At 48.4% G+C, this 27960-nt stretch overlaps 3 protein-coding genes across 6 annotated transcripts; 1 reads left to right on the top strand and 2 right to left on the bottom strand.

The window, feature by feature from the left end:
* Positions 1–1061: 1061 nt before the first annotated feature.
* Positions 1062–21697, bottom strand: rad54b (RAD54 homolog B). Of its 4 annotated transcripts, XM_023814251.2 has the most exons (16): positions 21615–21697; positions 20632–20736; positions 19985–20142; positions 19672–19846; positions 9892–10077; positions 9532–9810; positions 8957–9119; positions 8296–8521; positions 7867–8074; positions 7624–7763; positions 7211–7501; positions 4942–5120; positions 3657–3918; positions 2802–2868; positions 1784–1984; positions 1062–1446 (listed from the first exon to the last, which is right to left on the bottom strand). In XM_023814251.2, the coding sequence occupies exons 3-16, from the start codon at positions 20135–20137 to the stop codon at positions 1220–1222; spliced, it is 2757 nt and encodes a 918-aa protein (XP_023670019.2). In that variant the 5' UTR covers positions 20138–20142; positions 20632–20736; positions 21615–21697; the 3' UTR covers positions 1062–1219. The 4 variants fall into 4 exon arrangements, with proteins under 4 accessions (XP_023670019.2, XP_072572947.1, XP_023670028.2 ...); XM_072716846.1 differs by lacking the exons at positions 20632–20736; positions 21615–21697 and adding an exon at positions 20471–20587; XM_023814260.2 differs by lacking the exons at positions 19672–19846; positions 19985–20142; positions 20632–20736; positions 21615–21697 and adding an exon at positions 17882–18707.
* LOC111845121 (fibrinogen silencer-binding protein) lies at positions 11231–17136 on the bottom strand. Its single transcript, XM_023814272.2, has 2 exons — positions 16281–17136; positions 11231–13539 (listed from the first exon to the last, which is right to left on the bottom strand). The coding sequence occupies exons 1-2, from the start codon at positions 16679–16681 to the stop codon at positions 13017–13019; spliced, it is 924 nt and encodes a 307-aa protein (XP_023670040.2). The 5' UTR covers positions 16682–17136; the 3' UTR covers positions 11231–13016.
* rnf41l (ring finger protein 41, like) lies at positions 20723–27769 on the top strand. Its single transcript, XM_023814281.2, has 7 exons — positions 20723–20942; positions 22973–23171; positions 23523–23755; positions 24187–24326; positions 25309–25471; positions 26138–26258; positions 26686–27769. Exons 3-7 carry the CDS (start codon positions 23550–23552, stop codon positions 26950–26952), a joined length of 897 nt encoding a protein of 298 aa, XP_023670049.1. The 5' UTR covers positions 20723–20942; positions 22973–23171; positions 23523–23549; the 3' UTR covers positions 26953–27769.
* The last annotated feature ends 191 nt before the right edge of the window (positions 27770–27960 follow it).

Below are 27960 nucleotides of genomic sequence, written 5' to 3'. Positions count from 1 at the left end.
CGGCGGTCCCTGAGGACCGGGTTGGGAAACGCTGCCCCAGCCAGCACCGCAATCTGCTATAGCCCGAGTCGGCCCTGCATATAACATACAGAGCCATCCTGGGGACCCAGCACTGCAATCTGCTATAGCCCGAGTCGGCCCTGCATATAACATACAGAGCCATCCTGGGGACCCAGCACTGCAATTACTGCCAAAGCACTGCCATGAAATACTGGCGTCTCAGGCCATTAGAGAGAAGCTAGATAAACAGCAGTTTATCTGTCTCATATGGTTCTCATTTCTTATTTTTTTTTTGTCCAGTGCTATTACTGCAAAAGGTATTGAATGTTACAGCAAACATCCATATTTATTACGTCAACCGCTAATTTAGACAATTGCTGTTTAAAGTGTTATCATTCCTGCTTAAATGTTAGAAGAATTAATGGAAATCACTTCTCGCCATTCAAGCTCACGCTGAGCTCTTTCTAGGACCTAATTAGATGCAGGTAATGGGATATAGATGTGTGTATACACACACTCATAATTCTGGGTGAATATATACACACACATGTCTGATAACAGTTTAATTAAGTCTAATGCAATATTTGAATGCTGTCAAATAGCAGATGCTGACAGCTTTGGATACGGCAATGACCACTAAAAATACACTGATGTTGAAGCTGTTGATGGTATGGCAGAAAAAATTTACGTTACATAATCTAACAAAAAAAATTATTTCACTAAAGATGAGGTTGACCTCTACAGAGAAACCCACTCATCCTTCCGGGAGGACAGGAATTGGGTTTACAACCGTAGGGGTCTTCAATCCGAAAGCCCTCCTGTGAGTCTCTTAGGGACAGAAAAGAAAAAAAAACAAAAAAAAAACAAGAATGGCGACCTGGTAGTGGCGTGTGTGTGCGCGTGTGTGTGTGCGCGCGTGTGGCCATCCGTCAGGCCGCGTGCTTAGCTTCAAGCGCAAGGCTCTGCTCACACCAGCTGCCCGGGATTAAGGTGGGGGGGGGGTCACACATAACAACCCCCCCCCAGCCAGCCCAAAGGAACATTGCAATAACATCCTTGGAACAAGTTTATTTAGAGGAGCTGCATATACAGATATTAAACCATCCAACAATTAAGTATTAATGTGTATAAATTAAATTTATGATAGATACAGTATTAAAAATTACTAAAAAGATCAGTTTCACGGTTTTTTTTTTATGCCGGGGAGGGTCAGTGCGGCTCAGTCGGGCTGGGGCTGTGGGTTCGAGGCGCTGCTCCGGAAAGCAAATGTCACATGTTCTCGCGCCCGGTCCAGGAAGACATCTGAGAAAGAGGGGCTCTCCCCCGAGTAGTGTGCCCACTGCATCAGCTCCGACATGCTGAGGTGTTTGGCGGCACCGGACCCGCCACCGCGCTGGCCCAGCTGACACGGCCTACACTCAGCGAGCTCCTCCTCAGCCGGCCTGCCTGCAAACGGGGACATTATGGCCGCGTGAACATCCTAGAGCATCCTCATTGGTTACTTACAGTCACATGTGCAGCTGTTAGCACTGCTGCCTCACACCTCCCTGGGACCAGGGTTCGAGTCCAGGATCAGCTCCAGACCACCCATAAGACAATTAGGAACAGAATATAGACGGATGGATCGGTCGACGTGCATCTAAATATCACTGTGGCAATCAGCCCTATTTCATGCTAGGGTACAACAGCGAACTCCTCCTGGGACTAAGTGACATCTTTTGGGTTAAGAATCCATGTCCTCAACTACCTGGATATGGAAAAGTGAGAAGCGTGGAATCGTTACCCGGCACCCTGCCGTCCCCAGAGCAGCCGCATCCCAGCAGGTCGTGCGTCACGCAGTGCGAGTCTTCCTGAAGCGTGAACAGGTCACGTAGCTCCTCCACGGAGAAGCTGCTGTGCTCGGTGCGCTTGCAGGCGTCCACCACGGTGCCTGACAGGCCCTGCTTGCTCACCTGCCTCTGGTAAATCTTCTCCTCTATAGTCCCTGGGCGACAGACGGGCAAGAAAAGTCAGTCAGGATCAAACCGCCAAACCCCTGCGGCTGCCTGAGATTAGAATACGAGACTCGAAGGAGAGATGCCAGCCGGGCACAGGGCAGTAAGACGTCGCTCAGACACCAACTCGGTACTTTGAGCGTTTCTGGCATGTTAGAATCACAGGGTGCAAAAGGACGCATGAACTCCAGTGAAGCCATGTGACCATACTCCTTTAAAAATAAATAAAAAAAAGGTGTTTTTTTTTTTTGTATTAGGGATCGCACCCCACGCCATAATTTAGGCACATGCACTGCACGTGGGGGGTTTGATGTTGCGGTTCTGCCACTGGTTCCCTTCTCAAATGGCCGAAACAGGACAGCCGGTCACGTTCGCCAAACCTCAGTGCCGTGGGATTTTTTACAGCTTCCAATCTGCCCGCTGGCTTTCGCAGTGCGGTGACCCAACCCCTCGCCCAGCTCATTCGGACATCAATTCCCAGCAAGAATTACACAGACATTAAAAACAAAGGGAGACGATGCCCTGAGAACTACCTCACACACGCCCCCTAGAGGGCGGGGGAGGTACATCGCTCCCAGCAGCCCCTGTCATGTGGAAGGGTAATACAGTACTGACTCATCACCATGCACTGTGAATGAAATTCAGAAGTCATTTATTCCTTAAACATACTGACAAACAGTACCACTGTTGTAACAGATTTTTTTGGTGAATTTTGTTGTGTTAAATGGCTTTGCGGTAAATGGATTTTCGGTTACTGACTCCTCAGCACTGGGGGGGGGGCGTGTCTCTAAGCACTAGGGCTCTGACCTGTGGTGAGGAGGCGATAAATGTGGACGGTCTTCCTCTGCCCATCCCGCCAAACCCGTGCCATTGCCTGGGGGGGGGGGAACAAGAGGAGGGTTACCCCACTGTATGACGAGTCACTGTCCGGTAACCGCCAGCAAGGTCACACACAGCACAACGATACTCATGATTTTCCTCACCTGATGATTCTAAGCAAAATAAGAGGAGAGTCATGAGACTCTCCTCTCAGCCTTATCCATAGTCACAGACCAGAACCTCATTAGATTTTCGCCCAAGAGCTTTACTCAGAGATCCAGTCGTACACCACTCCCTGTGACCTCAGCGTGTGACACGGATGCCACATGCCTGACAGACCAGTGGGGGGAGGGCCATGGTCCGACCAGGCCCTCCGACAGGGCATGAGGTCACATGGGAGCTCAATGGTGAGTCAGAGGCTTGTGTAAATAATTACACCGGAGGCAGCACTGCAGGAGAGTGCCTGACACTGCGATTCATCACTGTGTCCTGGACAGCCAAAAAACTGTAACCAGACGCCGTGATCAGAAAGACCTGCTCGCAGTGCCCCCTGATGGGCAGAAGAGATATCACACAGTTCGGGGGCATTTTTAAACAAAGATGTCCGGCAGCAAGATGGTCTGTGTGACTCTGGCTAAGGAACACCGCCCCCTGTTGGTGGGCTTAGACAAACTGCTTCAGAGTTTAACATAATGGCAATAGTAGACCGTAATTTACCATGCTATTTGAAACACAACAGTGTTTACAAACACTACACTGATCAAGGCGTTCAAAACAGAACAAGTTGATGCAGACTAATTTCTACACATTTATCCATTTAAAAGAGCCATATGACCCACCTACCTGAATATCATTGGCTGGATTCCAGTCAATGTCATACAGGATGAGGTGAGAGGCCCCCACCAGGTTGAGGCCCACACCCCCGGCCTTAGAGCTGAGCAGGAAGATGAAGTCTGTGGAGTACTGGCCATTGAAACGGTCGACCAGCTTCTGCCGCTGGGAGACGGGCGTCTGTCCGTCTAGCCTGCAGCTGCTGTAGCCCAAATGGGTGCACAGGTCCTGCAGAAGGTTCAGCGTCTGGGTGTAGTTGGACACCAGCACCACCCTGCAGACAACAACATGTGGGAGGAGCAGCAAAGCGTGGTTCAGACTCGAGACCAGAGCATCCGGTTTAGTGTGGAGAAAGTAAAGACGAGCGTCAAATACATAAATCATTGTGATGTGGATAACAGAAGGAACTGCTCCTTTTAGCTGTTCCCATTAGGGGTCACCACAGCGGATCATCTGTTTCCATTTCTTCCTGTCCTCTGCATCTTCCTCTTTCATACCAACCGCCTGTACATCCCCTCTCACCACATCCATAAACCTCCCCATAAGCCTTCCTCTCACACCAGCCGCCTGCACATCCTCTCTCACCACATCCATAAACCTCCCCATAAGCCTTCCTCTCACACCAGCCGCCTGCACATCCTCTCTCACCACATCCATAAACCTCCCCAGAAGCCTTCCTCTCACACCAGCCGCCTGCACATCCCCTCTCACCACATCCATAAACCTCCCCAGAAGCCTTCCTCTTTTCCTCTTGACTGGCAGCTCTATCCTCAGCATCCTTCTCCCAACATATCCAGCATCTCTCCTCTGCACATGTCCAGACCAATGCAATCTCGCCCCTGCGGCTTTGCCTCCAGACCTTCCAACCTGAGCTGTCCCTCTAATAACAGAATGAACTGCAGGAGTTACATAAACTGATTGAGGAATGTTTTTTCTGAGAGCTATGTCCATCAGCCGCAGCTCACATTGTGCCTCACAGAGCTGCTCGTGAGTGTTTCCTTCAAGCTGAGGGTTTGGGGCTGCTTTCTAATAAAGTGAAAAACGGGGTTAAAGGCACGACGCTGACTGCAAGGCTTATGGTGCATCTTTACTATTTGGTGATAAATGATGATGCAAAGTAGCCAAGATCACACTGCAGAGGTACAGAGGTACATCCTCCCCTGCGCTGTAAGACACTTTGGATAAAAACATCTGATAAATGAGTTAATGTAGACATGGCGTAGCTGCCGTGGGGGTCTCTGACGCAGCGCCCCCCGTGAGGAGAGGCGGGGCTGGTGCATGTGGAAGCTGCGGCTACCTGTCAGAGGGGCTGAGGAGCTGCACGGCTGCCAGCAGGCTCACCAGCACCAGGAGTTTGCCCGAGTCGGCGGTGTTGAAGTCCCCGGAGGTATAGGCGTGCGGAAAGAGGTCACCCAGACCCTGGTAGAGGGACGTCTCTGCTGGGCTGGAGTCCTCAGCACAGGGGTCACCCTTCTCCTGTGGGACACGGAAGATGGGCAGAGAGAGGGAGGGAGGGCGATTGTGGTGGGCTTTGCTGTGGCTCCTGACCACCAAATACTTGGTGAACATGCTAATTCAGGGGTGGCCCGTCTAATCTGCAAAGGGCTGGTGTGGGTGCAGGTTTTAAGGGTGACCTTTAGGTCAGCTGTTCAAACCCAGGTGTGAGGACTCTTCAGCCAATCAGTCCTCTAATTAGGGAGTTACAGCAAAAACCTGCATATACAGCGGCCCTTTCTGGATAAGACTGCCTGCCCCTGATCCAACTGATAAACAAAAAAATGTTTTACTTTCCCAACGGCTACTGTTCATCGTTACCCTTCCTCTTGGGGACATTTTACATAGCAGCCTTGACGATAACCATGTGACTTGATGTAATACCTTTGTTTGCCGACTGATGGATCAGTCAGACACTGAAACACAGCTCCCTCTTCAGGCAGCTGCCCATTTCAACACCCTTTGTTCCACACAGATATTATTTTATAACGTATCTGTTTGGGTCGGGCTATGATCAGCATGATGCTGTTCCCGTAACCGCAAACTGGCACAATCCTCCCATAAACAGCGGCACCTAAAACATCTGCAGCCCTGCTCACACCGTTATGCTTTTGGGTTTATACACATACGGCTGTTTATTTATCAGTATGGACCGCAGCTGTGGTTTGCTGGCAAAGGCACAGAAAGCGTGTTAAAAACAAACTGCTGTGAGCTTTCGACAGCTGCCAACACGCACGCTCACGTGTCCGCTGTCGGGAAGGGCTGCTGAACGCATATGGCAGATGGAAAGCATGCTGTCTGCACACAGGACTCCTACAGAAGGACACATCAGCTATGATTACACTAAGATTTTTGTAAATAATATCTGGGCATATAAAGGCCAAGTTGACACCAATCATCGTAAAAGCCTACAGTCAAACCTCGGATTGCGAGTAACTTAGTTTGCGAGTGTTTTGCATGACGAGCAAAAATTTATAAATAAATTTTAACTTCATAAACGAGCGAGGTCTTGCAATACAAGTATTATGTATATGCTTCGTCTGCCGAGCGTCAAGTAACCACAACTGAGCCGATGGTTCTTCACTCTCTCTCTCTGTGCGGGATTGTGGGTAATCGTCTCTCATGCTCGGTCTCAGTTGGTGTGCCTCACTCGTATAGTCAAAATTTAGTAGAAAAGCACCACCCGAATAAGGGCGTAGTAGTGTGAGCCATGAATCTGTTTCGCGAAATCGAAAAGGAGGCAGAAGCGGCTGTCACTGGATAGGTTCCTTGTTAAAGTCACACAAAAAGAAAAAGATTCCAGTGAGCCAACAGATAGCAGTGATTCCGTTAATTATAGTGAAAGTCATCCTACAAAATAACACTCCTCTTCTCCTCTCTCTCGTCTCCCTCACACCATCCACGATTCTTTTAAAATGTAAAGTGCAGGTTAATTTGTTAAATTGTATGTATTTTTACTTTATATTTTGTATTAATCATTTTTGTATGAATATTTTTGGGCTGTGGAACGAATCATCTGAGTTCCCATTATTTCTAATGGGAAAATTTGCTTTGATATACGAGTGCTTTGGATTACAAGAACGTTTCCAGAACTAATTATGCTCGCAATCCGAGGTTCTACTGCATTTGTTTTCTTACTACAATAAGATAATCTGCCAATGTGTAGGGTCACTGTACCACAGGGCTGGATGGACTGGTCCTCAGCAGGCAGCCACACTTGATGGCGCAGTGCACTAAAGCTCAGATGGTGAATAAAGACTTAAAGTGGGCCAGCTGAGCCGAAAGAGAAGACAGTTGAAAGTAAAGGCATAGTTCACTGCTATTGAAGTCACGGTCCACAAGGGCCGAGCCCTGCTGATTTTCCAGCCTTCCTGTACCTGTGAGCCAGGTGTCAAGCCCCTGTGGCCCAATCAGTATCAGTAACTATTAAACTAACGACCCAGGAGGAATGAAAACACGGCTTGGATTTGGAATTGAGGGCCAGATTTGAAGAACCCTGGACCAGACGTAGGTTTACAGTTCCATTAACTGGCCTTGGGTTCCTCGGTTCCTTTAGTTATGACTGGGCTCACCTGGATGCTGGCGTAGAGCAACCCCGGGTGGTTACACAGCTTCTTCAACGCCCCGATGCAGACAAGGTGCGGGCTGTTCTCCAGCGCCCCCTGGAGGCAGGAGCGTACCATACGGTGCGCCAAGAGCTTGCGGTACACCTCCAACTGCAGGGCCGCCGGCTTGCAGAAGACGGTCCACTCCAGTTTGGGAGGCAGGTAACGGTTGATAATCTCCTGGGTTCTCCGCAGGATGAAGAGGCCTGTGAGGCGGCCCAGTTCGGCGGCTCGCTCCACACCCAGGCACCGCTCCTCCTGCATGACAGACCCCCAAGCCGGGCCAATCACATGGCTGCAAATTCCCAGCACAGTCTACCATTCAGATACCTGTTCACAGAGAAGGAAAGGCTAGGTGCCTGTAAGGGAGGAGGAATCACCTCGGAGGCACAGGGCTGGCGGGACCTGATGATAGGCTCCTCGTACACCTTCCGGTAGGCTGAGGACGAGCCCAGGATGCCGGGGTTCACAAACTCGATGATCGCATAGAACTCCTGCAGGTCGTTCTGTACCGGAGTGCCTGGATCGTTATAAGACATCCGGAATTTATCAATCTTTGTTGCTCATTGGCTCGCTCATGCTGAAGACACGGCAACAGACACGCCCCTCCGACACCCACTGACCCGTGAGGATGACTCTGCGGACGCAGCTCAGGCCGCTGAGTGCCGCCGATGTCTTGATGCCGCTGTTCTTCAGCCGGTGGCCCTCGTCACAGATGACGATGCCGAAGTCCAGCTGCGCCACCTGCTTCACCGAGCGCAGCAGCATCTCGTAGCTGATGACCAGCACTGCAGACCGCGGGGACGCCGCAAAGTCCTCCACTCTGTGACCCTGGTGGGGGGGGGCATTCCATATTATAGGACCCTGAAGAACTTCAAGATTCAGCAGCTTTACCAGAAAAGTCAAGGGAGCATAAAAGCCAAGAATCATTGTCAATAATATCATAAGACCTCTAACAGCAAAGCAAGTGTTTCTGTAATTTCTAGCGCATTCCACCGCTTACTTATAGCGGAAACATGAAAGGCCACCCTCTCATCCCGCCAGACGATCACCTGATCCACAGTGAACACCGTGATCCTCTCCTTCCCCAGCCACTTATTGAACTCGGCCGCCCAGTTCTTCACCAGGCTTCCGGGTGTGACGACCAGGGCACGGCAGGTTACGGGGCGCCCCCCGTAGGGCCCCTGGCGTAGCAGCGTCCACACCAGTGCAATGCACTGCAGCGTCTTGCCCAAGCCCATCTCGTCTGCCAGGATGGCGCCATGCTGGCAAGACGCCCTGCAGTCAGGAGCGGAACCTCAACCATAGCGACACAGAACATCTCAGCACTGTGTGGCGAGTGTCGGGCTTCGGCCACAGGGGGCGCCACTGCTGCCTGAACATACAGCTGGCTGTGACCGGGGACACTGGAAAGTACTACACATGCACTGGGGTTTCTGTGATTAATATATGTACGTAAAAACACAACGAGTACTACAAGTCTAACAAGCAATTAACCGCTTACGACCAGTCGCAGTCTACAGCCCACACCAGGTTATTAATGATTAAAATTAGATCACATTGGATGTGCCAGCAACCAAATTAAATAAGCATATCAAACTAGATTTTTGGGAAAATAGCCATTTAAAACATTAACTATTCGTCCTTATCATTTACACATATATAATTTTATATGTTCAACATGTGCAGGTTTTACTTAATGCGATTGGCTACCTCATCCCCATGACGCACTCGTACAGGAAGATCACGCCCTCCCTCTGGTGGGGCCTGAGACGGCCGGCGAGGTGGGGGTCCACCACCACGTCCACCACGGGCAGCCCGGCTTTGTTGAAGACCCACTGGTGGTTCTCCGTCGGCCGCGGCATGACCAGGGCTCCTGGAAGCAGGTCGCAGGTGGGCAGACTAATCATCTGGACTGGGGGAAGATCTACAACTACTGTGCTTTAAACAACGAATACCAGTAACCCTACAGGCCAAGCAGAGAACTGGGCACTAATCAATTCAATATTTCTGATGAAACAATTATACCCCAGAGCCACACACAGGGGTGAGCAGGATGTGAAACGCTTTTTTGGTAATGCTGACATGTGGGGATGGTAGGTAGCATGCAGCTGGCAGCCACACCAACACGTCAGAGTTAATCGGCAAACAGGCGTAGCTCCTGCCCTGGGGGGGGTTTCATAAACACAAACTTACCGCAATTAGCTGTGTGGCTACCTGTGAAAATCACACACCAAAAGCACTTTCCTACCCCCTGTCCCACCTGGATGCCCCCGTTGCCTAGATACCTGGAGCCAGAGGGTCGTGCCGTGGGTGACAAACGGGCCCCTCCGCACCCGAGGCCACGCCCCTCGACCCAGGTCTGGTGAAGGGCCTGGAGAGGGGCTTCTGGGTCGGCGGGGCGGGCGCTGCCGGCTCACAGACCTCCGCCCGGGTCTCTTGGAAGCAGCGGCCGCTGTGGAACTCCTCCGGGGAGATGCCGGCCATCACCTCCACCTCCTTACCGCCCACCATGAGCGACTGGCCCTCCACCAGGGTCTCCAGCTCGGAGCACTTGTAGCCAGATCCTGTCGGGGGGGAAGAGAGGCGGGCGTGAGTCTCGCCGTAGGCGGTCGTCACGGGAAGGAGCGGCCGGCCGTCGCCTTCACCTCTGCCGATGTCCTTGCCCTCCATGTCCTTCAGCAGCACGGTTCTGCCACGGGCCACCAGAACCGCATCACCTTCCCAGCGTTTATGTTTCTTCTTGGAAGCCTTGCACCACATCACGCTGAAGTACCGGGCGTCGCGGAACCTTTCATCCGGCCCACGACTCTGGAGAGCTGGGGGTGTTGAGTCTGGAAATACACGCCCCCCCACCCAACCTAATTAACATCACTGTCATTCATCCAAACCCCAGTTCAAACAAGAAGGTAAAAAATACTCCTGTAAAGGACAAAGAAACCAGTCATTAAACAAGATTTATTCTACGGAATATCTACTGCAAAGCAAATTTCCCTGAATTGATTAATCAGCACTTTTGTTTCTAGCAGACATATGATATAAATACTGACGTCCTTTAAGTAAGCATACAAAATAATCTCTAATTTTTTGTGGAATCTTTGAATTATCGCTTTTATTTGAATGCGCTGGGGTTCTGCAAGGAACATTAGTCTCACCTGGGTTTATAAAAAAAAAACAACCTGTTAAATATAAAACTACTGATCCCTCCAGTCTTCTGCAATCACAAGGGTACTGTTCCATCTTTGGCCAGCAGAGGGCTTGGAGTCAGCAAGGTTACTACTCACATAGCAGTTACTACTCACATATCACATGCATTATTTCCCTTAAGTCTCTCTAACAAGAACTATGCCAGTACTTACTCAAACAGTCTGTCATCGTCACAAATCTCACTTGAGGATTTAAAACTTCCGGATCAATGAGAATCTGCTGCCATGCAAACTGAGGCCTTTAAATGGTTTATTTATTTATTTATTTATTTATTTTTGTTAGCTTCGCTTTTTCGACCAGCGACCAGCGAACCCAAGGCCAAATGTAACCCAAAGGCTGAATATTCATGGTTTCACATGACGCGCAGTCGGATGGACACGGGCTGCCACAAGAACCCACATTAGACTGAACAATAATCTGAAACAAAGATTTAGGTTCTACAAATGCTTATCCACGGTCATGATGAGCCAGAAGCCTAACCCAGGAAGAGCGGAACACAAGACAGGAGATGTCAGTCCATCACAGGGCACTTACACGTACAACACACCATCACAGACTGTGGACAGATTAGTGACACCGGGTCACCTGACAGAATGCTACGTTTGGGAGGAAAGAAGAACATGCATAAGAAATCTACACAGAAAAACGATTTACTTGCGAATCGTCTGGAGAGGAAAGCCAGACCCAACCGCGGAAGTGCGAGGCAACAGTGCCACCTGCTGAGCCACCATGGAAGTTCACACAAGTCAAACACTTAAAAACTGCAAAATTAACACCAGCTTTCTAAAAACATTTTATTTTATATTCAGTAGTAACAAAATCCGTCATTTAAAGAACCGAGTTGAGATTAGCGCACTCTATTCTGCAGTCTTTGCTCATCTGAAGACAGTACAGCCGTGGCCAAAAGTTTTGAGAATGACACAAATATTAATTTTCACGAAGTCTGCTGCCTCAGTTTTTATGATGGCAATTTGCATAAACTCCAGAATGTTATGAAGAGTGATCAGATGAAGTCCCTCTTTGCCATGAAAATTAACTTAATCCCAAAAAACCCATTTCCACTGCATTTCAGCCCGGCCACAAAAGGACCTGCTGACATCATTTCTGTGATTCTCTCGTTAACAGGTGAGTGTTGACGAGGACGAGGCTGGAGATCACACTGTCATGCTGCAGAATAGCAGACTGGATGCTTTAAAAGGAGGGTGGTGCTTGAAATCGTTGTTCTTCCTCTGTTAACCATGGTTACCTGCAAGGAATCATGTGCAGACATCATTGCTTTGCACAAAAAGGGCTTCACAGGCAAGGATATTGCTGCGAGTAAGATTGCACCTAAATCCACCATTTATTGGATCATCAAGAACTTCAAGAGCTTCAATTGTTGTGAAGGTGGCTTCAGGGCACCCAAGAAAGTCCAGCAAGTGCCAGCTACGGGATCGGGGGACCACCAGTACAGAACTTGCTCAGGAATGGCAGCAGGCAGGTGTGAGTGCATCTGCACACAGAGTGAGGCGAAGACTTTTGGAGGATGGCCTGGTGTCAAGAAGGGCAGCAAAGAAGCCACTTCTCACCAACAAAAGCATCAGGGACAGACTGATATTGTGCAAAAGATATAGAGATTGGACAGCTGATGAATTCCCTTTCCGATTGTTTGAGGCATCCAGAAAAAAAGATTGTCCGGAGAAGAAAAGGTGAGCGCTACCATCAGTCCAGTGTCATGCCAACAGTAAAGCATCCTGAGACCATTCATGTGTGGGGTTGCTTTTCAGCCAAGGGAGTGGGTTCACTCACAATTTTGCCTAAGAACACAGCCATGAATAAAGAATGGTACCAAAACATCCTCCGAGAGCAACTTCTCCCAACCATCCAAGAACAGTTTGGTGACAAACAATCCCTTTTCCAGCATGATGGAGCACCGTGCCTCAAGGCAAAAGTGATGACGAAGTGACTCGGGGAACAAAACATCGACATTTTGGGTCCATGGCCAGGAATCTCCCCAGACCTTAATCCCATTGAGGACTTGTGGTCAGTCCTCAAGAGGTGGGTGGACAAACAAAAACCCACAAATTCTGACAAACCCCAAGCATTGATTATGCAAGAATGGGCTGCCAGCAGTCAGTTGATTGGCAGCATGTCAGGGCAAATTGCAGGTCTTAAAATAGAAGGGCCAACACTGCAAATATTGATCTTTGCATAAACTTAAGAGTTAATAAAAGCCTTTGACACTTATGAAATGCTCGTAATTAAGCTTCAGTATCGCATAGAAACATCTGACAAAAAGATCTACAAACACTGAAGCAGCAAACTTTGTGAAAACCAATACACGTGTCATTCTCAAAACTTTTGGCCATGACTGTGATTTAAAAACACTGTATGTGTAAAACGACACTCCTCGCAATGAGATGTCCGACCGTCACGTTCGTTTGCCGTCGTTTGTTTTCCCAAACAGGGGCTTCCCACTTCTGTTGCTTCAAACGGCCAAAAGGTTGCGGACACAAGTAGGCCAGCAAATCCCAATTGGGTTCAATAAACAAACAGTGATGTCCATAGGCTCCGCCCCCCCAGGGACTCATATGTGGGGGATGGGGAGTCCGTGGCGCAGCCTGGAGGCCTTCAGCTTCTCCACCTTAATCCGAGCTCGCAGAAGCTCCTCCTCCAGCTGTTGCTTCCGCTTCAGGCCCTCGCGCTTCTCCTCGATGTAGAGGCCCAGCTTGCGCTGGTTGTCCATCAGTAGCTCATGCTCCTCTCGGGACAGCTGCAGACTCTCGGGCTCCAGGCCCGGTAGCTGCCGCAGACCCTCCGGCCGGGCATACAGGTCCCGCCGCACCGCCACGGGGGACGGCGACATGGCCAGGTTCATGGAGGACGGGCAGGGTGAGATAGACCCGTCAAAACCGTGCTCAGAGGCCACGTCCTCCTCGACGCTCTCCACGCGCGTGGACAGGATGGTCAGGTCTGGCGGGGGTTTGACGTCCACCTCCTGTTCCAGCCGCACAGGCACGATGGCGGCGACGGGCTGGTAGTCGGACAGCGTTGGCACGGAGGAACTGCTTCCTGGATGCTCAACTGGCGAGTCGTGCTTGTAGGGCATCCTGGGTGCAGACAGAGGAAAGATCAGAATGGAAGGGTTGGCACTCTGACAAGTCGTTACAGCAGCTATGGAGGGAATGCAGGGGACTTTTGAATGGCAGAAACAAACAAACATTCACATGCATGGACCACAGACAAAGTACCTACAGTCATGTGAATGCGATATGGTATAAAGGCACTCTTACTGGTGATCAAGAAATAAAAGGATGAAAAGTTTTAGGGACCACAAAGATTATTTTTTACTCTTTCACCAGTTATACTGTCTTTGCACTTTTCCTGTTTTGCCTGATGTCTGTCTGCCCTACATACTTTGCTGCTTCTATAAGTACAAGAATTTGTCCCTGGGATCAATAAAGTTTCTTATTTTGCCCATGATGTTGACTGGCTTATAGGCCGATTTAGGCTTTCAAAAGCCGTTCTTCTAAAAATATGCGCTGATGTGGGCAAAGCATGAGACACTAACTGCTCGAACCTGGGCTACACCTGCACAGACACAGGTTATGACTACGGTTGGCTTTCTGGCAGCACATGCCTAGCAGAGGGACCTGGCAGACAGACTGCGGATAGATGCCATAACAAGCACATGGCGTTACGTCACCTTTCCCTACCCTGAGGGTGAACAGGAAAACGTAAAACCGAAATAAGCAACAATGTCCCACTCCCCTAATGTAAAATGGAGCAAATCGACTGCACCCACGTTGTGATTAGGTCACCTATTGCTAATCAAGCTGCTTTTGTTAATCGAAAGCATGAAATATGAATAATGGTTAATCACAAAGTATGTCTGAGCATCTGAGATTACTTATAGAATATAACATTATATGGACAGATACTAGGGACTGAAGAAACCCCTGAGAAATTTATCAGTGTTGGGAGAAAACCCACGGATAAAGCACCGATAATGTCTCCTTAAGTATTAATGATCAGAATAGGCCCCACCCTGTCAGAAACGCACAGAAGGCAGATTTCCTGCATCATAACTCATCACACTTAGCCTCGGACTATTAGCAAGTTTGGCCAGATGTTACTGATTGTTTGGGAATGAAAAAGTTGTATTATATCACAGAAAAACTTTAGAAATGAAAGTGACTTTTTCTGAGAGAGTAGTTCACATTTACAGAAGGCGTTTGCTCGCACGCACGCCCGCACACACACCACATCAACCCGCTTTTAGACTGGCAGACTAGCCACTAAGTTCGCCTTGCCTAATTAAGAATAGAAACCACCAGAAAACAGTTAAGGCCACGACTGCATGCACGAAACTGTGGGTCTTGCTCAAACTGCAACAGATGTCAGATCTCGGGTCCCCCGCGCAGCACGTCCCGAACGCATTTCTATACAGGGACAGGTGCATTTACGGCACACGCTGCAGAGTCAACTAGTCACGAATAAAGGGGAACAGATTTATCTGACACCCACTGAATTTAATGCTGGGGTACTTTGCAGCAGGGAACCAGACCCTGCATGGTCCTAGTTTAAGACCTGGGAGGCAACCTGTCATTCCTGAGGAGGAGCTGAATTGAACTGCTTTAAAATCAAATCACAGACATAGATAGCACACTAACTCACTTTGCATAAGAAACCCACGTAACGAAAGAGTAAGCGCATATTTTTTTTCTTTCACTAAATCCATAAAAGCCCTTTCCTATTCCATAAAAGGTATAAGACAAAAATCAATATGTATATATGAAAAATACATGCAGGATACATTTACTATTTCATTATATGGTTTGTATGATGGGTCTAAACTATATATATTTCAAATACATTTTGTTTGAAGAAATGCACAAAACGAGTAAAATAAACAGAAAGAAGAAATCTGGTGTAATTAAAACATAAGAACCACAGAGGTGCGTAAAATTTCCTTCTGACGAGGTGCGAATCACCTTGATCTCCCAGAAGTCAGACAGTGCGGACAGGCAAACCCTCCAGCTTGCTGTGGCCAGTCCCCGTTCGCAGAAAAACTTAATTGGGGATCGCAGCCCTTGCAATACTGCTTCAGTGTTAAAGTATGAAGGTGCTTCAGTCACAGCCTCTTTGGAAGTGGAAGGGAAGCTGAAAATTCTAACCAGCATTCGCTCCTTAAGGATGCTTATTCCAACCACCGGACAAACATTTCCTAACTATGAAATAGGGGAAAAAACACACACAAAAAAACCTGCAGCCTTCAGTGCAAGGCTGCTGTCAGTCTTCTGCTTCAGTGCCTTAATTTCAACTGAACAACTAAACCAAGGACTAATGCATTAACTACCAACTGCCCTGACAAGGCAAAAATCTGATCTGAAAGCAGCCATTCGCCTTGATGTCTCTAGATCCAAACACGCCCCACCTACCCCATTCCCCGCTGCAACAAAAGCCCTGACCCCAGCTGCTATCTCCCCCATTCCACACACCAACTGCTGGATGGCCACAATACGGCGCTTGTGTCTTTAATCTGGCATTACACCAGCCAAGAACGGGGGAGGGGTTTGGGGGGGGGGGGGGGGCTTGCGGCGGCGCTGCAGGCAGCACATCGAAGAGCTTCGCCAAGCAGCCAAGGCTATTCTTTACTGGTAAGGCAGCTGTCACAAGCTTTGGCGCAGGACACCACAAAGAACATAAGGCTGGCTCGCTTCACAAATCCCCCCCCCCTCCCCCCTCAGGCAACGCTGAAAACATCTAAGATGACGAGCTGTGGAGGTCAGTGAGGTGATGTCCATAACTGGAGGTGCAGACGCAGGCAGAGTCAGGTGGGCAGTCTCACCTGTGCAGGGCGTGGAGGTCCTTCTCATGCAGCGGATGGAACAGGTGTGGGATCATCTCGATGACTCTCTTGGTGGGTTCGGAGATGTTGCCCCGGTACTCGGGCTGGGCGTGCTTCCTCTGCACCATCTCCTGCTTGGCATTCTCCTTCAGCCTCTTGTAGAGCGTGCGGAGGCCCTGCGCCGTGCGTGGGGGGCGGTCCCCCCCCAGCGCGTTGTACTGCTCCGCGATGTTGTCCCAGCACTTGTTCTTGTCCACGATTACCGCGTGCTTGTTGGTGTGCTCCTCCAGGATGCGGATGTGCGGCTTGACCAGCCTCAGCAGGTCCAGCTTCTCAGAGAGTGTGAAGTTGGAGGACCGGGATTTCCCCACCATGCTGGTTGCCATGAACACAGCAGCCATTCTTGCTCATGCTGTGCTGGCCTTTCTGTTTTGTTCTTTTATTCCCCCTCCTCCTCCCTTGATTTCTATTTCCTTCTTAATTATACCTCGAAAATTCCTCCTCACCCCCTTCTTCTCCTTTTTCCCAAACACATACAGCCTCGCGCGCGCACGCACAGCAGACCCTGCTTCCCCTTCCGTCACACAACGCGCACACAAAAAGGAATCAGGCTTAACTAGGCCAGCCTCATTTAGGCCCACGCCTACCAGGGAGGGCTTTATTGAAATTCCTTTCAGCTTAAGCTGACGCAGATTCGGGAAAGCTGCTTAGACCCAGCCTGACCTACATAGAAGCCTAGTCTCCGCTACGCTGTAAACCGAGCGGGCAACATTTTGAAGCTACGCGACAGCAAAACGCTAGAATTTAGACGCTTGCAGGGAAAAAGTCGGGGATATTTTACTTTTTATTCTCAATAAAACGCAAACCTTAAATCAGAGGACATAAATGAAAGCGTTGGGGATGTGTATGTAGCCCACGGCTGCGCTAAAGCGCTTTTATCGGGACAAAGGAAAAATGCATACAAACGTTCAATAAATGTTTGAAAAATACTGGTGTTTTTTTGCAGGAAATGAGCATTTGCGGCTGAGAAGTGGCTCGGCGCGCTGGCTGGCGTTGCAGAGCGACACTAGTTGCTTTTAATTTGAAAGCCGGGAGGGAGCGGCGGCGCGCGGGCGCCCGGATCGCCACGGCAGCCCTAATCCGCCGGATCCCGCCGCAGCTCCGAGCGGAGCCCCCTCCCACCGCCTCGCTGCCTAGGTGTCACCCAAAGCTCGAGTTTCACAGTGCAGTTCATCCGGTACACTGGCTCCGTTAATTCGCCGCTCGCTTCGCCCCTCGTTTTCCTGCGCCTTCCCGGAGACCGCGGCCAGAGAGTCGGCGAAGCCGTCCGCTCGGCCGGCCATCCATCCATCTTTTAAGCGCTTATGCTTGTCACCATTACGGGACCAAGCGGACAAAGTGTTGGACTAATAATCAACAATCTAAAATTCGACGGATTTCCAGTTTCGACGTTCCGGTTTAATTCAATTTTCCTACAGCTTTCCAAAATACGTTTTTTTTTATAACCACGTTAGCTTGCCTGGTAGCGTTTAACTGACGTCACATGTAAAGGATAAGCCATCCATATATCGACATCACCTTAATTACTTTCTCATTCTTACCATCTCCAAATGTAATTTAAAGAGCAGCACTCCTATAGTGAAAAGCCCTTGAAATCATTTCAAGGCTACTTGTTGCACCCAGGTAATACCTAAATGACAAAAACTGTTACAGAGAGGGTATGAGTCTTCCAGTCACGCCTGGACCCAGTATTTGAAGTGCCAGTCATGCAGCAATTAAAACATACTGGGAGTGCTGGAAAGTTTTGAATTAGAGCTTGACTGACAACTGAATCAGCCAATAAGATAGCCAGCGTGGCTTTGTGAAATAATAAGAATAATAGAAGAAGAAGAGGGCGTTTAAGGATGGTGACTTAACTGAACAATGGTGTGTGCAGAAGGAGCTCAAAGAGCGTCTGAAAGATGCAAAGGAGTCTTACAGGAGGAAAGTTGAAAGGAAATTGGAAGAAAACAACAAGAAAGAGGTATGGAAGGGGATGAAGCAGATTACAGGATGCGGGAAAAACAGCCCCAGGGCAGAGGGTGATGTGGCCAGAGCAAATCAGCTAAATCATTTCTATAACCGTTTTGATGACTCTGCCACTATTGCTAATGGCCTTGCCATTGTAACTGCTGCAGCGACCACCCCAACACACCCCCCACCATTGTCTGCTGGGTGTACAGCGAGTAACCCAACGCCTCCATCAACAACCTGGGACATTCCACTGGTCACTGATTGCTGTGTATTGTCTGCTGATGTCTCAGCCATCAAATTCATACCTCCGTTGCCAACCTGTGACATTCCTGTGAACTGCTGGGCAGTGTCTGCCGATGGCACAGCCATCAAACCCACACCTCCTTTGCCAACCGGTGTCATTCCACTGCAAACTCCCCCCTTCCCCCCCGCCGCTGCTACCAGGCTCTGCAAGTGTCCCCTCACCACCCTACTATAACCATAGACCAGGTAAGGAGAGAGTTGAAGAGGCTGAAACCGAAAGCTGCTGCGCCAGATGGCATCTGTGCAAGGTTGCCGAAGGCCTGTGCTGTGGAACTGGGGGAGTCACTCCAACATGTGTTCAACTTGAGTCTGCGTCTGGGGAGGGTACCTACACTATGGAAAACATCATGCCCGGTACCGGTTCCCAATATTTTTTAAACTGATTTCCATCAAGCCAATTTGTCACAGACAAGTCTGACAACAATAGCATGCTAGAGAAAATAAGGTGACATCAACCACAAGATGCTGCAAGTATTTTGCTTCAAGCCATTTATCTAAGGACTGTAATTACCAAAATAACTACAAAAAATTCCAGCTGGCTAGTTCACAGGAGACTGACCAGCAACCAATGCCCTAAGATTACTGAACGTGGAACACACTCCAGAACACAAAAAAAGTACAAAGAAACAACCAAAATGGCATCAGGTAACAAATACACAACAAGTGATGAGCAGGGTACCATTACAGATTAGTACAACAGACTTACACAAGCAGACAAATGCAGAACAGGAGATGTTATCCTTCTTTAAGAGTTTAGCATTCTGTATAAGTATATTAATATCATTAAACAATTACATCAATTTGCTTAGCAGGCATTAAATTAAAACAGCCTTAGATTAATACAATTTAAAATAGTCATCTAAACAACTGATCATACACTGAAGCCATTCAGGTACATTTCCTGGAACTAAAGCGCAGATTCATAATCACTACACCACCTGGTGTCATTATCACACACTTGTGTCAGTGCCTAGACACAAACACCTAGACACCAATATGCTTCACCTGCCTGATGTGAGGGACTCATCCATCAACACTCCCTAAAGCCAAACATGAAAACGCCAGTCAAACTCACCAGTAGCAGCCCTGTCCACTGTGGCATTCACATTCTCAGAAGGCATCTGTGACACATGCTGTACGCTTGCATGGCTCTCCTTTGTGTCTGCTTTGGGAACAGCATTTAAGATCCTGGCCAGAGCTTTGGACAAAATGGGACCTTCGCCTTTATTATCAGACAGAGTCTTCTCTACCTACAAGAAAGGAGAAAATTGAGCAAATACATACTGACAGACAAAATAAAATGTCAAGACACGTAATATATATATATATATATATATATATATATATTATCTATAGAAGACGAAGCAGGGAGATTCGTGCTTAGTCACCTTATCGAGTGCGTTACACTGTTCAAGCTGAGGGGGTTGTAACATTGTTTGGAGTCCCAGGCCTTGTTTGTGCTGGCTGGGGCCAGGTGGCACGAATCGGGGTTTCTTGGCTACACTTCCATAGAGCTGGCTCGGCGCTCCAGAACGACGCATTTTCCCTGTGTGCAATGAGTGTGATTAAATATCAACCGAATCAACCCACTACTAATACGGGGGGCAAGAGGAAATGTGCATGCAGCACTGGCCAGCAAGATAATGTATACAGAGTTTGAGCAAACGAAATAAATGGTATCGTATATTAAGCGCTATGAAGTTAACAGCACATCTATCAAGTGTTTCTCTTCAGATTGCAATATCAATCTGTATGCATGAACTACGTAAATGTGTTGTTATAAAGACTAGCCAAAAAAAACAGCTGAACTTCCATGGATAAGAATTATTTCATTTTTTGGTAATCTCGCTTAGCTGTTCCAACCGGCAGCTAACCTGCTAACTAATTTACTGTTTGACATGGAATTCGAGAGATGCTTATTCAAAACGAAGACACTTGTATTACTCTATATACCAAATCATTAATTAGAAATACGTCAGTCAGAAAACCAAACTGTTATTTTATTATACAACACGCTGCTGTCTAACAAACCTACCTCCTGTTACTTAACTTGTTATAGGGAACTCCATTCTCCCGCGAGCGCGGAGACGTGTCTCGTGATTGGCCGCTGCGTCATGACGTCACTACGCAAACGAGCTTCCTGCGTTCAATCATAACAGAGTCAGACCGCGCTAGTCCTCCGTTTCTGTAATTGCGTAACTTGTTCGCTGGAGTTTGGATTGCATGGTGTAACTGTTGTAATGCTGAGCTGCCTGCGATGGCGGGGGTAATTCGAGATCAGTGTGGCCCCGGCATCCCGGAGCAGTGAAACCAGCGTGGGGTGCGTACCCACGGCGAGAGACACCGGTGAGTCTGATCCGAAAATCGTGAATGTAACATACTCTTTCTTTTTTTCAGCAAAACATAAATGCGCAGGTTGTGTCAAACGCGTGACTGTGGGCCGTTAAATTGGGAATAACTGGCTATTTCCAATCTGAGTGGGTATTGCGTTTCTGAATACAAATTATTTCAATGCCTTTACATGCTCTTTGGCATTGACAAGTTTTCTATTTTGATTTTCTTTTAAAAAGCTAATTTGTTCATCTGAAATGTTACTGGTTTAATATGTGTTTAGAGTAGTTTTATACACTTTACATCATTTCATTATAGGCGTCGTCTTCCTCCTATGGTAAGATCTTATTTTCACATGTCAGTGTGTCCAGCTCTTATAAATTAGAGTGTTTTCCTTCGCTTAGCCTTCAGTCCCGTTTATGTGTCCTATTAGCGCATTATGCAAAGTTCCATAAACTCTGAGACTCGCTGCAGTGTTGGCCGTGGTGTTTGATTTCCTCACATCCGATAGGGCAGCTGAAGCGCTGCCCATTGGACTTTAATCCAATCACCGACTGGGAAGGTATAACAAGCTTCATGCGGGGAAACAGCAGCTGAACCATTTCACGTCTATATTAGAATAGCCCTTGTATGACATTCGAAAACACTACGTTGATCTTTCCAGCCACATACGCGCCAGTTACATACAGTATATCCGTCATCATGTCCCTGTTGTTTGATGATCATCCAGCTCGCGGGGAGTGCCGTCCGACTCAGGGAGATGTAATTCTTTCCCCTGCCCTCGACTGAAAAATCGCTTTATCTTCCCTGAAAACGTACTTGCTCTTCAGATTGAACTGGGTTGCTATGCAGCAAATATGGTAAAGAATGCAATCTAAATAAAGCACAGGTTTGTCTTAAATTAATGTTTGTCACGCTGTTTGTTACGCTGTGCTGCCAGGCGGCAGGTCGTTAGGCGTGCGCGGTCACGTGGTCCGAGTCGCTGCTCCCAAAAGAGATGTTTACATTATTACTGCCCAACTGAACTTGCTTTGTAACTTTGATTCTGAAAGATATTTGCATTTAGATTAGTCAGTGGATGGTAACTGCAAATTTCACTTGAAGCACTTATGTCTAGGCTAAAGTTGTCAAGACCATAATCATGGAAGAACATAATGCTTGGAAAATATGAAGGTAAAAGAGAATGAGGACCAGTCATGAGATGGATGGACTCAAACATGCCTTTGGGAATTTTGGCGGAGAAATGCCTCCAGGTGACAGTGACTTGATGGCACCTAATTATGATGATCAGCCAACTCGTATCCGTGATGAGTTAAAAAAAAAAACAGAAACAAAAACAACTACAGGATGAAGGATATGCTTTAGTATTTTTCACTTTAATTAGGATATGGTTCAATGCATCAGAATTGGTTCCAAGAAGGGAGTTGTTTACAGAGGTGTTCACAGCAAAAGGTTGTTCCTTATAGGAAGCAACAGAGGACAGCTTTTCCTTTTTTTCTTTTTTAAGGAAATCTGTGTTCTTGCTAGTCAGAGAACAGCAACATTTCTACCTTCTGCGTTCCTGTCTGCAAGCGTGTAATTTTTGGTGTCCTCTTGCCGCTCACATCCCTGTGATTGGCCTCTTGTGGAAAACTCCGCTTAATAAAGTGCCCCGCTTTGCTTGGTGTGGTTTTCATTGTCTTCCCATCTACAGCCCTCAGCAAGACTATTAAAAGAAGTGGTCTGTGTGACTGAAAGAACTCTTTTTTTTTATTGGTTTTCAAAGAATGCCTTCATGTTTTTATAGCTGGCAGAGGGCACAGCTGTTATTTTGGCGGCCTTAACCCTTAACGGTCCAATAGCATGGAGTGACATCATCCCCTCGTACATGCTACCACATGGTGGGGGTGTAGAGTGTCCAGCAGGTCAAAGGTCAGCAGGTGTGGGTGTGGCTGATATATAAGCCATCTGTGGGGGGGGGGGGGGGTCCGTAATGGGGGGGCAAAGGTGGTCCCTTTAAGCTGTTCCCATGCGAACACTGAGTCATTGTATTCTTTGTCCAACAGCTGGCTGAGCGGGCCCTCGTTCCGCTGTCTCTCAGGAGACCCAGAGCCACACGGGGCTCTGCTCATTGTCCCTGCATCCCCAGCGACAGCCCCGCAGAGGCCTAGAGCCAGGGGGCCAAGCTGAGCCGACTACAAAGAGCTGACGCATAACGGCCTGCTGAAGGCGAAGTGGCTCTTCTGACTCGCACTCATCACTAAGGTTTGGCGGAGTTTGATCTCACGTATGTCTTTTGAGCCAGTTTGTCATGAGTCTTGTCTGATAATTAGTTCTGTCATAACTAGGTGGAGAAATATTTGTAGCAAATGCTGATGATTCAAAGTTAATCTTGTCCCTGGTCCGCAGCTGAGCAGTGTGTCTTTTTTAATGCAAATACACTTATGTAAAATGCCTGAGGTCATATCCCTTACGAGCTCCGTCGTCGAAAGGTTCCCATTTGAAAGAGGAGAGAAAGTTGTATTAAGTGAACTTATTAAAGAATGGCAAACTTGTGACGGCTAGTTGGGGTTTTGCACTCTTGTGGTTGACTCCATCCTGCCCCCTGATGGCCAGAGTGTGCAGGCACACCGAAGAAAGAGGATGGGCTATGACCTCGAGCGCTTCGTGGGCTACGTGAACGAGGGCCTGCTGTGCTGCGTGTGCCGGGATGTGCTGGAGGACCCGCTGCAGGCTCCTTGTGAACATGCTTTCTGCAGCTCCTGCATAAACAGTTGGCTGGTTCACCACCACAGCTGTCCTGAGGACCGCCAGCCACTGGAGGGCGCCCTGCTCAGACCGCTCTTTAGGTACGCTACTGATCATGTGACCTGAGGAGGGCTGCATTGCTTTTGCTTTTGCAACGCTAGTGTGGGCTTGAACAGATCTGTCAAATGGTTAAATATACATCTTTTTGTTTAGTGTGTGTGACAATTTCATCTTCATTTTTTGGTACCACATATTCCTTGAAACAGCAGGTGAAATTGGTTATATTTTCCACCTGGATTCTAAAACAAATCTCAATATGTTAACTGGGTTTTGGTACATATTCCAGAAGCATTTTTTCCATCCTTAATATGGAAAAATACACAGTAGTATGAACAGCTTGAATTTTCCATCAAAACTTTTCACACTAAAAAACACCCAGACCAGGCCCATTAAAAGGGTTGTTCGCTGTGAAAGTGCAGGGAAGTGTAGTTGAAGGACAAAACCCCCCCCTTGCCCTGCCTCCTGCCCCCAGGTACATGCGGAACGACCTGAGCCGGCTGCAGATCCGCTGCCGGAATCGGGAGCAGGGCTGCGAGATGGTGTGCTCGCTTGAGTCCGTGGAGCGGCATGAGCGAGAGTGCGAGTACAGCCTGGTGGCGTGCACAAACACAGGTACACCCCCAACATGGGCACGCGCCTCGTTCTGGGTCCTATAGCCCAGCCCTGCTTCAGGGCCTGGTTGCCCTTTTGATTAGTAGCACTATTAAGATGCATTTCGAACTGGAGGGAAGTGGGCCCACGAGATCCTTTGACGGTCTGAAAAAGCATGGCACGAAATTGACTCTTCCCACAATGCCGTGCTGCATGAGGGGCTCAGAGGACATCGGGTCACCTAATTCTGCCGTTACTGATCATCAGTCTGGCAACCCCCCACAGGCTGATGTTCTCTTCAAGAACCCCAGATAAAGAGATGATCAAAATTTGTATTTTTTTTGGGGGGGGGGGTACTTCCACAAAAAGCATTTGGCCGATGAGTGCTAATGGGGAGGGGGGGCATCAGCATACCCTGACCATAATGGATTATCGATAAGTAGATATACGTTACATGAACGTTAATCAGGTCTCCTTTTATTAATTAGTTCATTAAGTGTGTTAGCGCTTCATGACCTGTGATCGATGGCATGTCAGTGATGCCTTTAACGCACACTGACACTGCCTGCCCCTCTGTTTCTGTGCGACTTCTTGCCATGTGGAGGGCACTCATGTTACTGATGTGCTTCGTATCGCCACGAGGTCACGAGCGCCAGAATGTTCCAAGCTCTGGGGTGACGTGGCACTGAATGCTTGCTGTGTGTTTGCTGTGTGGTGTGAGTGTGTAGGGGGCTATGCAGCCCTGTCACCAAGGTCCTCCTCATCTATATTTTGGAAGGATATTTTGGGGGGGGGATTGCATTTGCAGTTTGGGTTATTTTGTGAGTTGGCTTGAACAATTAAAATGGGAGTATTTTTAGAGCTTGCTAAGAAACTCCTGAATTTTCACATTCACAAGGATATTCTGTGAAGGGGTAACAGTATTGCTGTTGCTGACTTTAGCTTTGTGCATGTTTATGTGTGAATATGTGCACGGCGTCACCTCAGCCTCCTCGTGTCCCAGGCTGCCCCCTACAGGTGGAACGCCGCTCTTTGCAGGCCCACCTGAGCACCTGCGAGTTCCGCAGCAGGGAGTGTCCTCATGGCTGTGGCTACACCATCCTCAGCTGCGAGGACGCCCAGCACAGCTGCGTGGCGGAGCTGCGCACCGAGTTGGAGTTGCTGAGGTGAGCGATCTCACATCAGCCTCCAGGGGGCGCTGCAGGAGCTGTCTGACCTGCAATCAGTGGCAGTGTTTGTGTTTGGATATTTCCAAGGCCGATGTCTCAGGTGATATATTTGTGTGAAATGCCTGGCTTGGCTGTCTACCTCTCTCGTGGTGCATGTTTATGTGTGAATGTGAGTAAAGCTTCTGTCCCACGTTTTTGCACAAGGATTTCCTTCCCAGCAGCACCGTCGCAGCCAGTCACTCCCATCTTGGTCATTGAAAAATTTTAAGGGCGCCCCTTTTCCCACCCGCTCAAATCCACCTTAACGGCACGTGCATCTCCTTCTCCTTCATTAATGAATTCACTGTTTTTAATTGCTTTATTTACTCAATTTCAGAAAGAGGTGTATGACTTTACTGCTCTGGGCATTTTTCACCATAAATATGTAAATACTGTATGTCAGTGTTGTTGTGGGGGGCTTGATTAGCGCAGTTAAGCGTTAACTGCAACACTTCAGGCAGGGCAGTGGGCAAAATGGAAATGCAGAGGAGGAATCGATCTTGAGTCTCCTCGGAAAAGAGGTTTGGTCAAAGAATTATTAGCTGAGCTCTTGTTGAGGGGACATTAGGTGTAGGGGATGCAGGACGTGCGTGACGAGGCTCTGTGGGCCGGGGTTCCTGGCAGGTCGGAGATGATCTGCAAGATGGAGGAGGTGAGGCATGAGATGGAGTCCCGACTGGACTCCCAGAGGAGGCACATGGTGCAGAAGGAGAGCCTGCTGAAGAGCGAGGTGGAGGAGCTGAAGGTAGGCAGGCCGGCCTCACTTCCTGCTGAGGGCCAGCAGGTGGCGTAGCGGTCAAGTGCTTTACATGAAATGCCTCAGTAAAAGTTTTGTTATATAAAAATGGTCAGTATGTAAAAAGTAATGAAAACCACTGAGGGCACATGTTAAACAACAGGATAAAAACATTCATGGATGAGTAAGGACTGGTATAGTTACTCTAAGCGTACTTCCTCAATAGTATGAATTCATTATATTATATGCACAATGTGTCTTTGGACCATTAGGAGACATCTGGAGGTACTTATGGGAGCAGGTCTGAGGCCTGGTGTTTGTTACATTTAAAATGCTAACAAGTTCGGCGCTAACAAGTCTATCAGCAGCCTGGTTCGAGTGTGAAACGGGGCCCCGGGGCCACTCAGCGACGAGGGCGCGCGGCGTGTCTCCGCAGGGCCAGCTGTCGCGGGTGATGTCAGACGTGCGCGCCCTGCTGGGCGCGGAGCGGCTCCACCGGCAGGAGCTGGAGCAGGCCGAGCTGGAGAAGAGGGAGCTGTTGGAACTGCTGAAGAGCCTGCAGAGGGAGGGCCGGGCTCCTGGCACCGCGCCGGCCCAGGCTCCGCCCCCCGCCACGGAGGGCCTGCGCAGGCCTGCCAGCGGAGCCCATGGGCTCACGCTCGACTGCATGAAGAGGAAGTCCCGCGAGGTGACGGTCATCTGAGGCGCTGCCGAGGCACGTGGTCACGTTGCCCCTCGCAGCTGTTCCCGTAATACCTACATTATCTGCCACTCCCGCCTTTTCAACAAGAGCAAACACACAGTCAAGGGTTTAATACGTTTTACTCTCTTCCGTACTGTTTATACGTTTTTCTGTAAGTGCTTTTTTTTATTGAACAGGGTGGTATGTGGATTGTTTTGTGCGTCAGTTGCACGAGGCTTTCATTCAGTCTGCAAAAATACACACACACACCTCGGCCATCACTAGCATTCAACCTTCTAACTAAAAGAGGTGTGTATATTATTAGTGAGGTCAGTATGAATGTGGAAGCTGTGATGTTCAGTGAGGTTTTCTGTCTGTTCGCCTCTATAATTTCCCGTTCGTTAACGAATCGGCCTTAGCTAGTGTCATCTCCTTTTGATGCCTGTCTTGTTCTATGCCTCTTCAGTTTAAAACCAATGACTGATCAGACTTTACTAAGAAATATGGCTTTTTTTCCTTCCCGTTTGTACCGCGGAATACAAGTTGAAGGATAATGAGCAAACGTAGTTTGGTTTGACGTGAGGGGAGTGCTTTGGATTCCGTCACACAAACGAAGACCCGTGTCATGGTCATGAAGATGGAGTCCTGTCGTCAACAGGGAATTTTCTGAAAACATTGCAGTTCATGGTTCTGTTGCTTAGGTCATCAAGGAAATTTTGCAGTATCATAAGGGACTGATATGACAGTTCTGGGGAGGCAGTTATAAAAAAAATTAGTATGTTTGTATTTCTGTATTTACATTTTGCTTGCTTTAAAAATAAACAAGGTATTAAATAGATGTAAGCCATTCTTTATCTGACTTACCCGGCTTTGAGCTCTCGCGGTTGCTTCCTCACTGTTTCTCAGCCCGGTGAAAAGGCCAAAGTCACAGCTGTCAGGTTATCATCCCGTCCTCAAGTGCTATGGTATGGTTTTAATTCTCAACGTTTCTTTTACCACTATGAGGGGAAAAATGAAACCATTTCCACC

The sequence above is a fragment of the Paramormyrops kingsleyae genome, chromosome 9 (assembly GCF_048594095.1).
Source record: "Paramormyrops kingsleyae isolate MSU_618 chromosome 9, PKINGS_0.4, whole genome shotgun sequence".
Lineage (NCBI taxonomy): Eukaryota > Metazoa > Chordata > Actinopteri > Osteoglossiformes > Mormyridae > Paramormyrops > Paramormyrops kingsleyae.
This window is presented reverse-complemented; position numbering and strand designations above follow the sequence as displayed.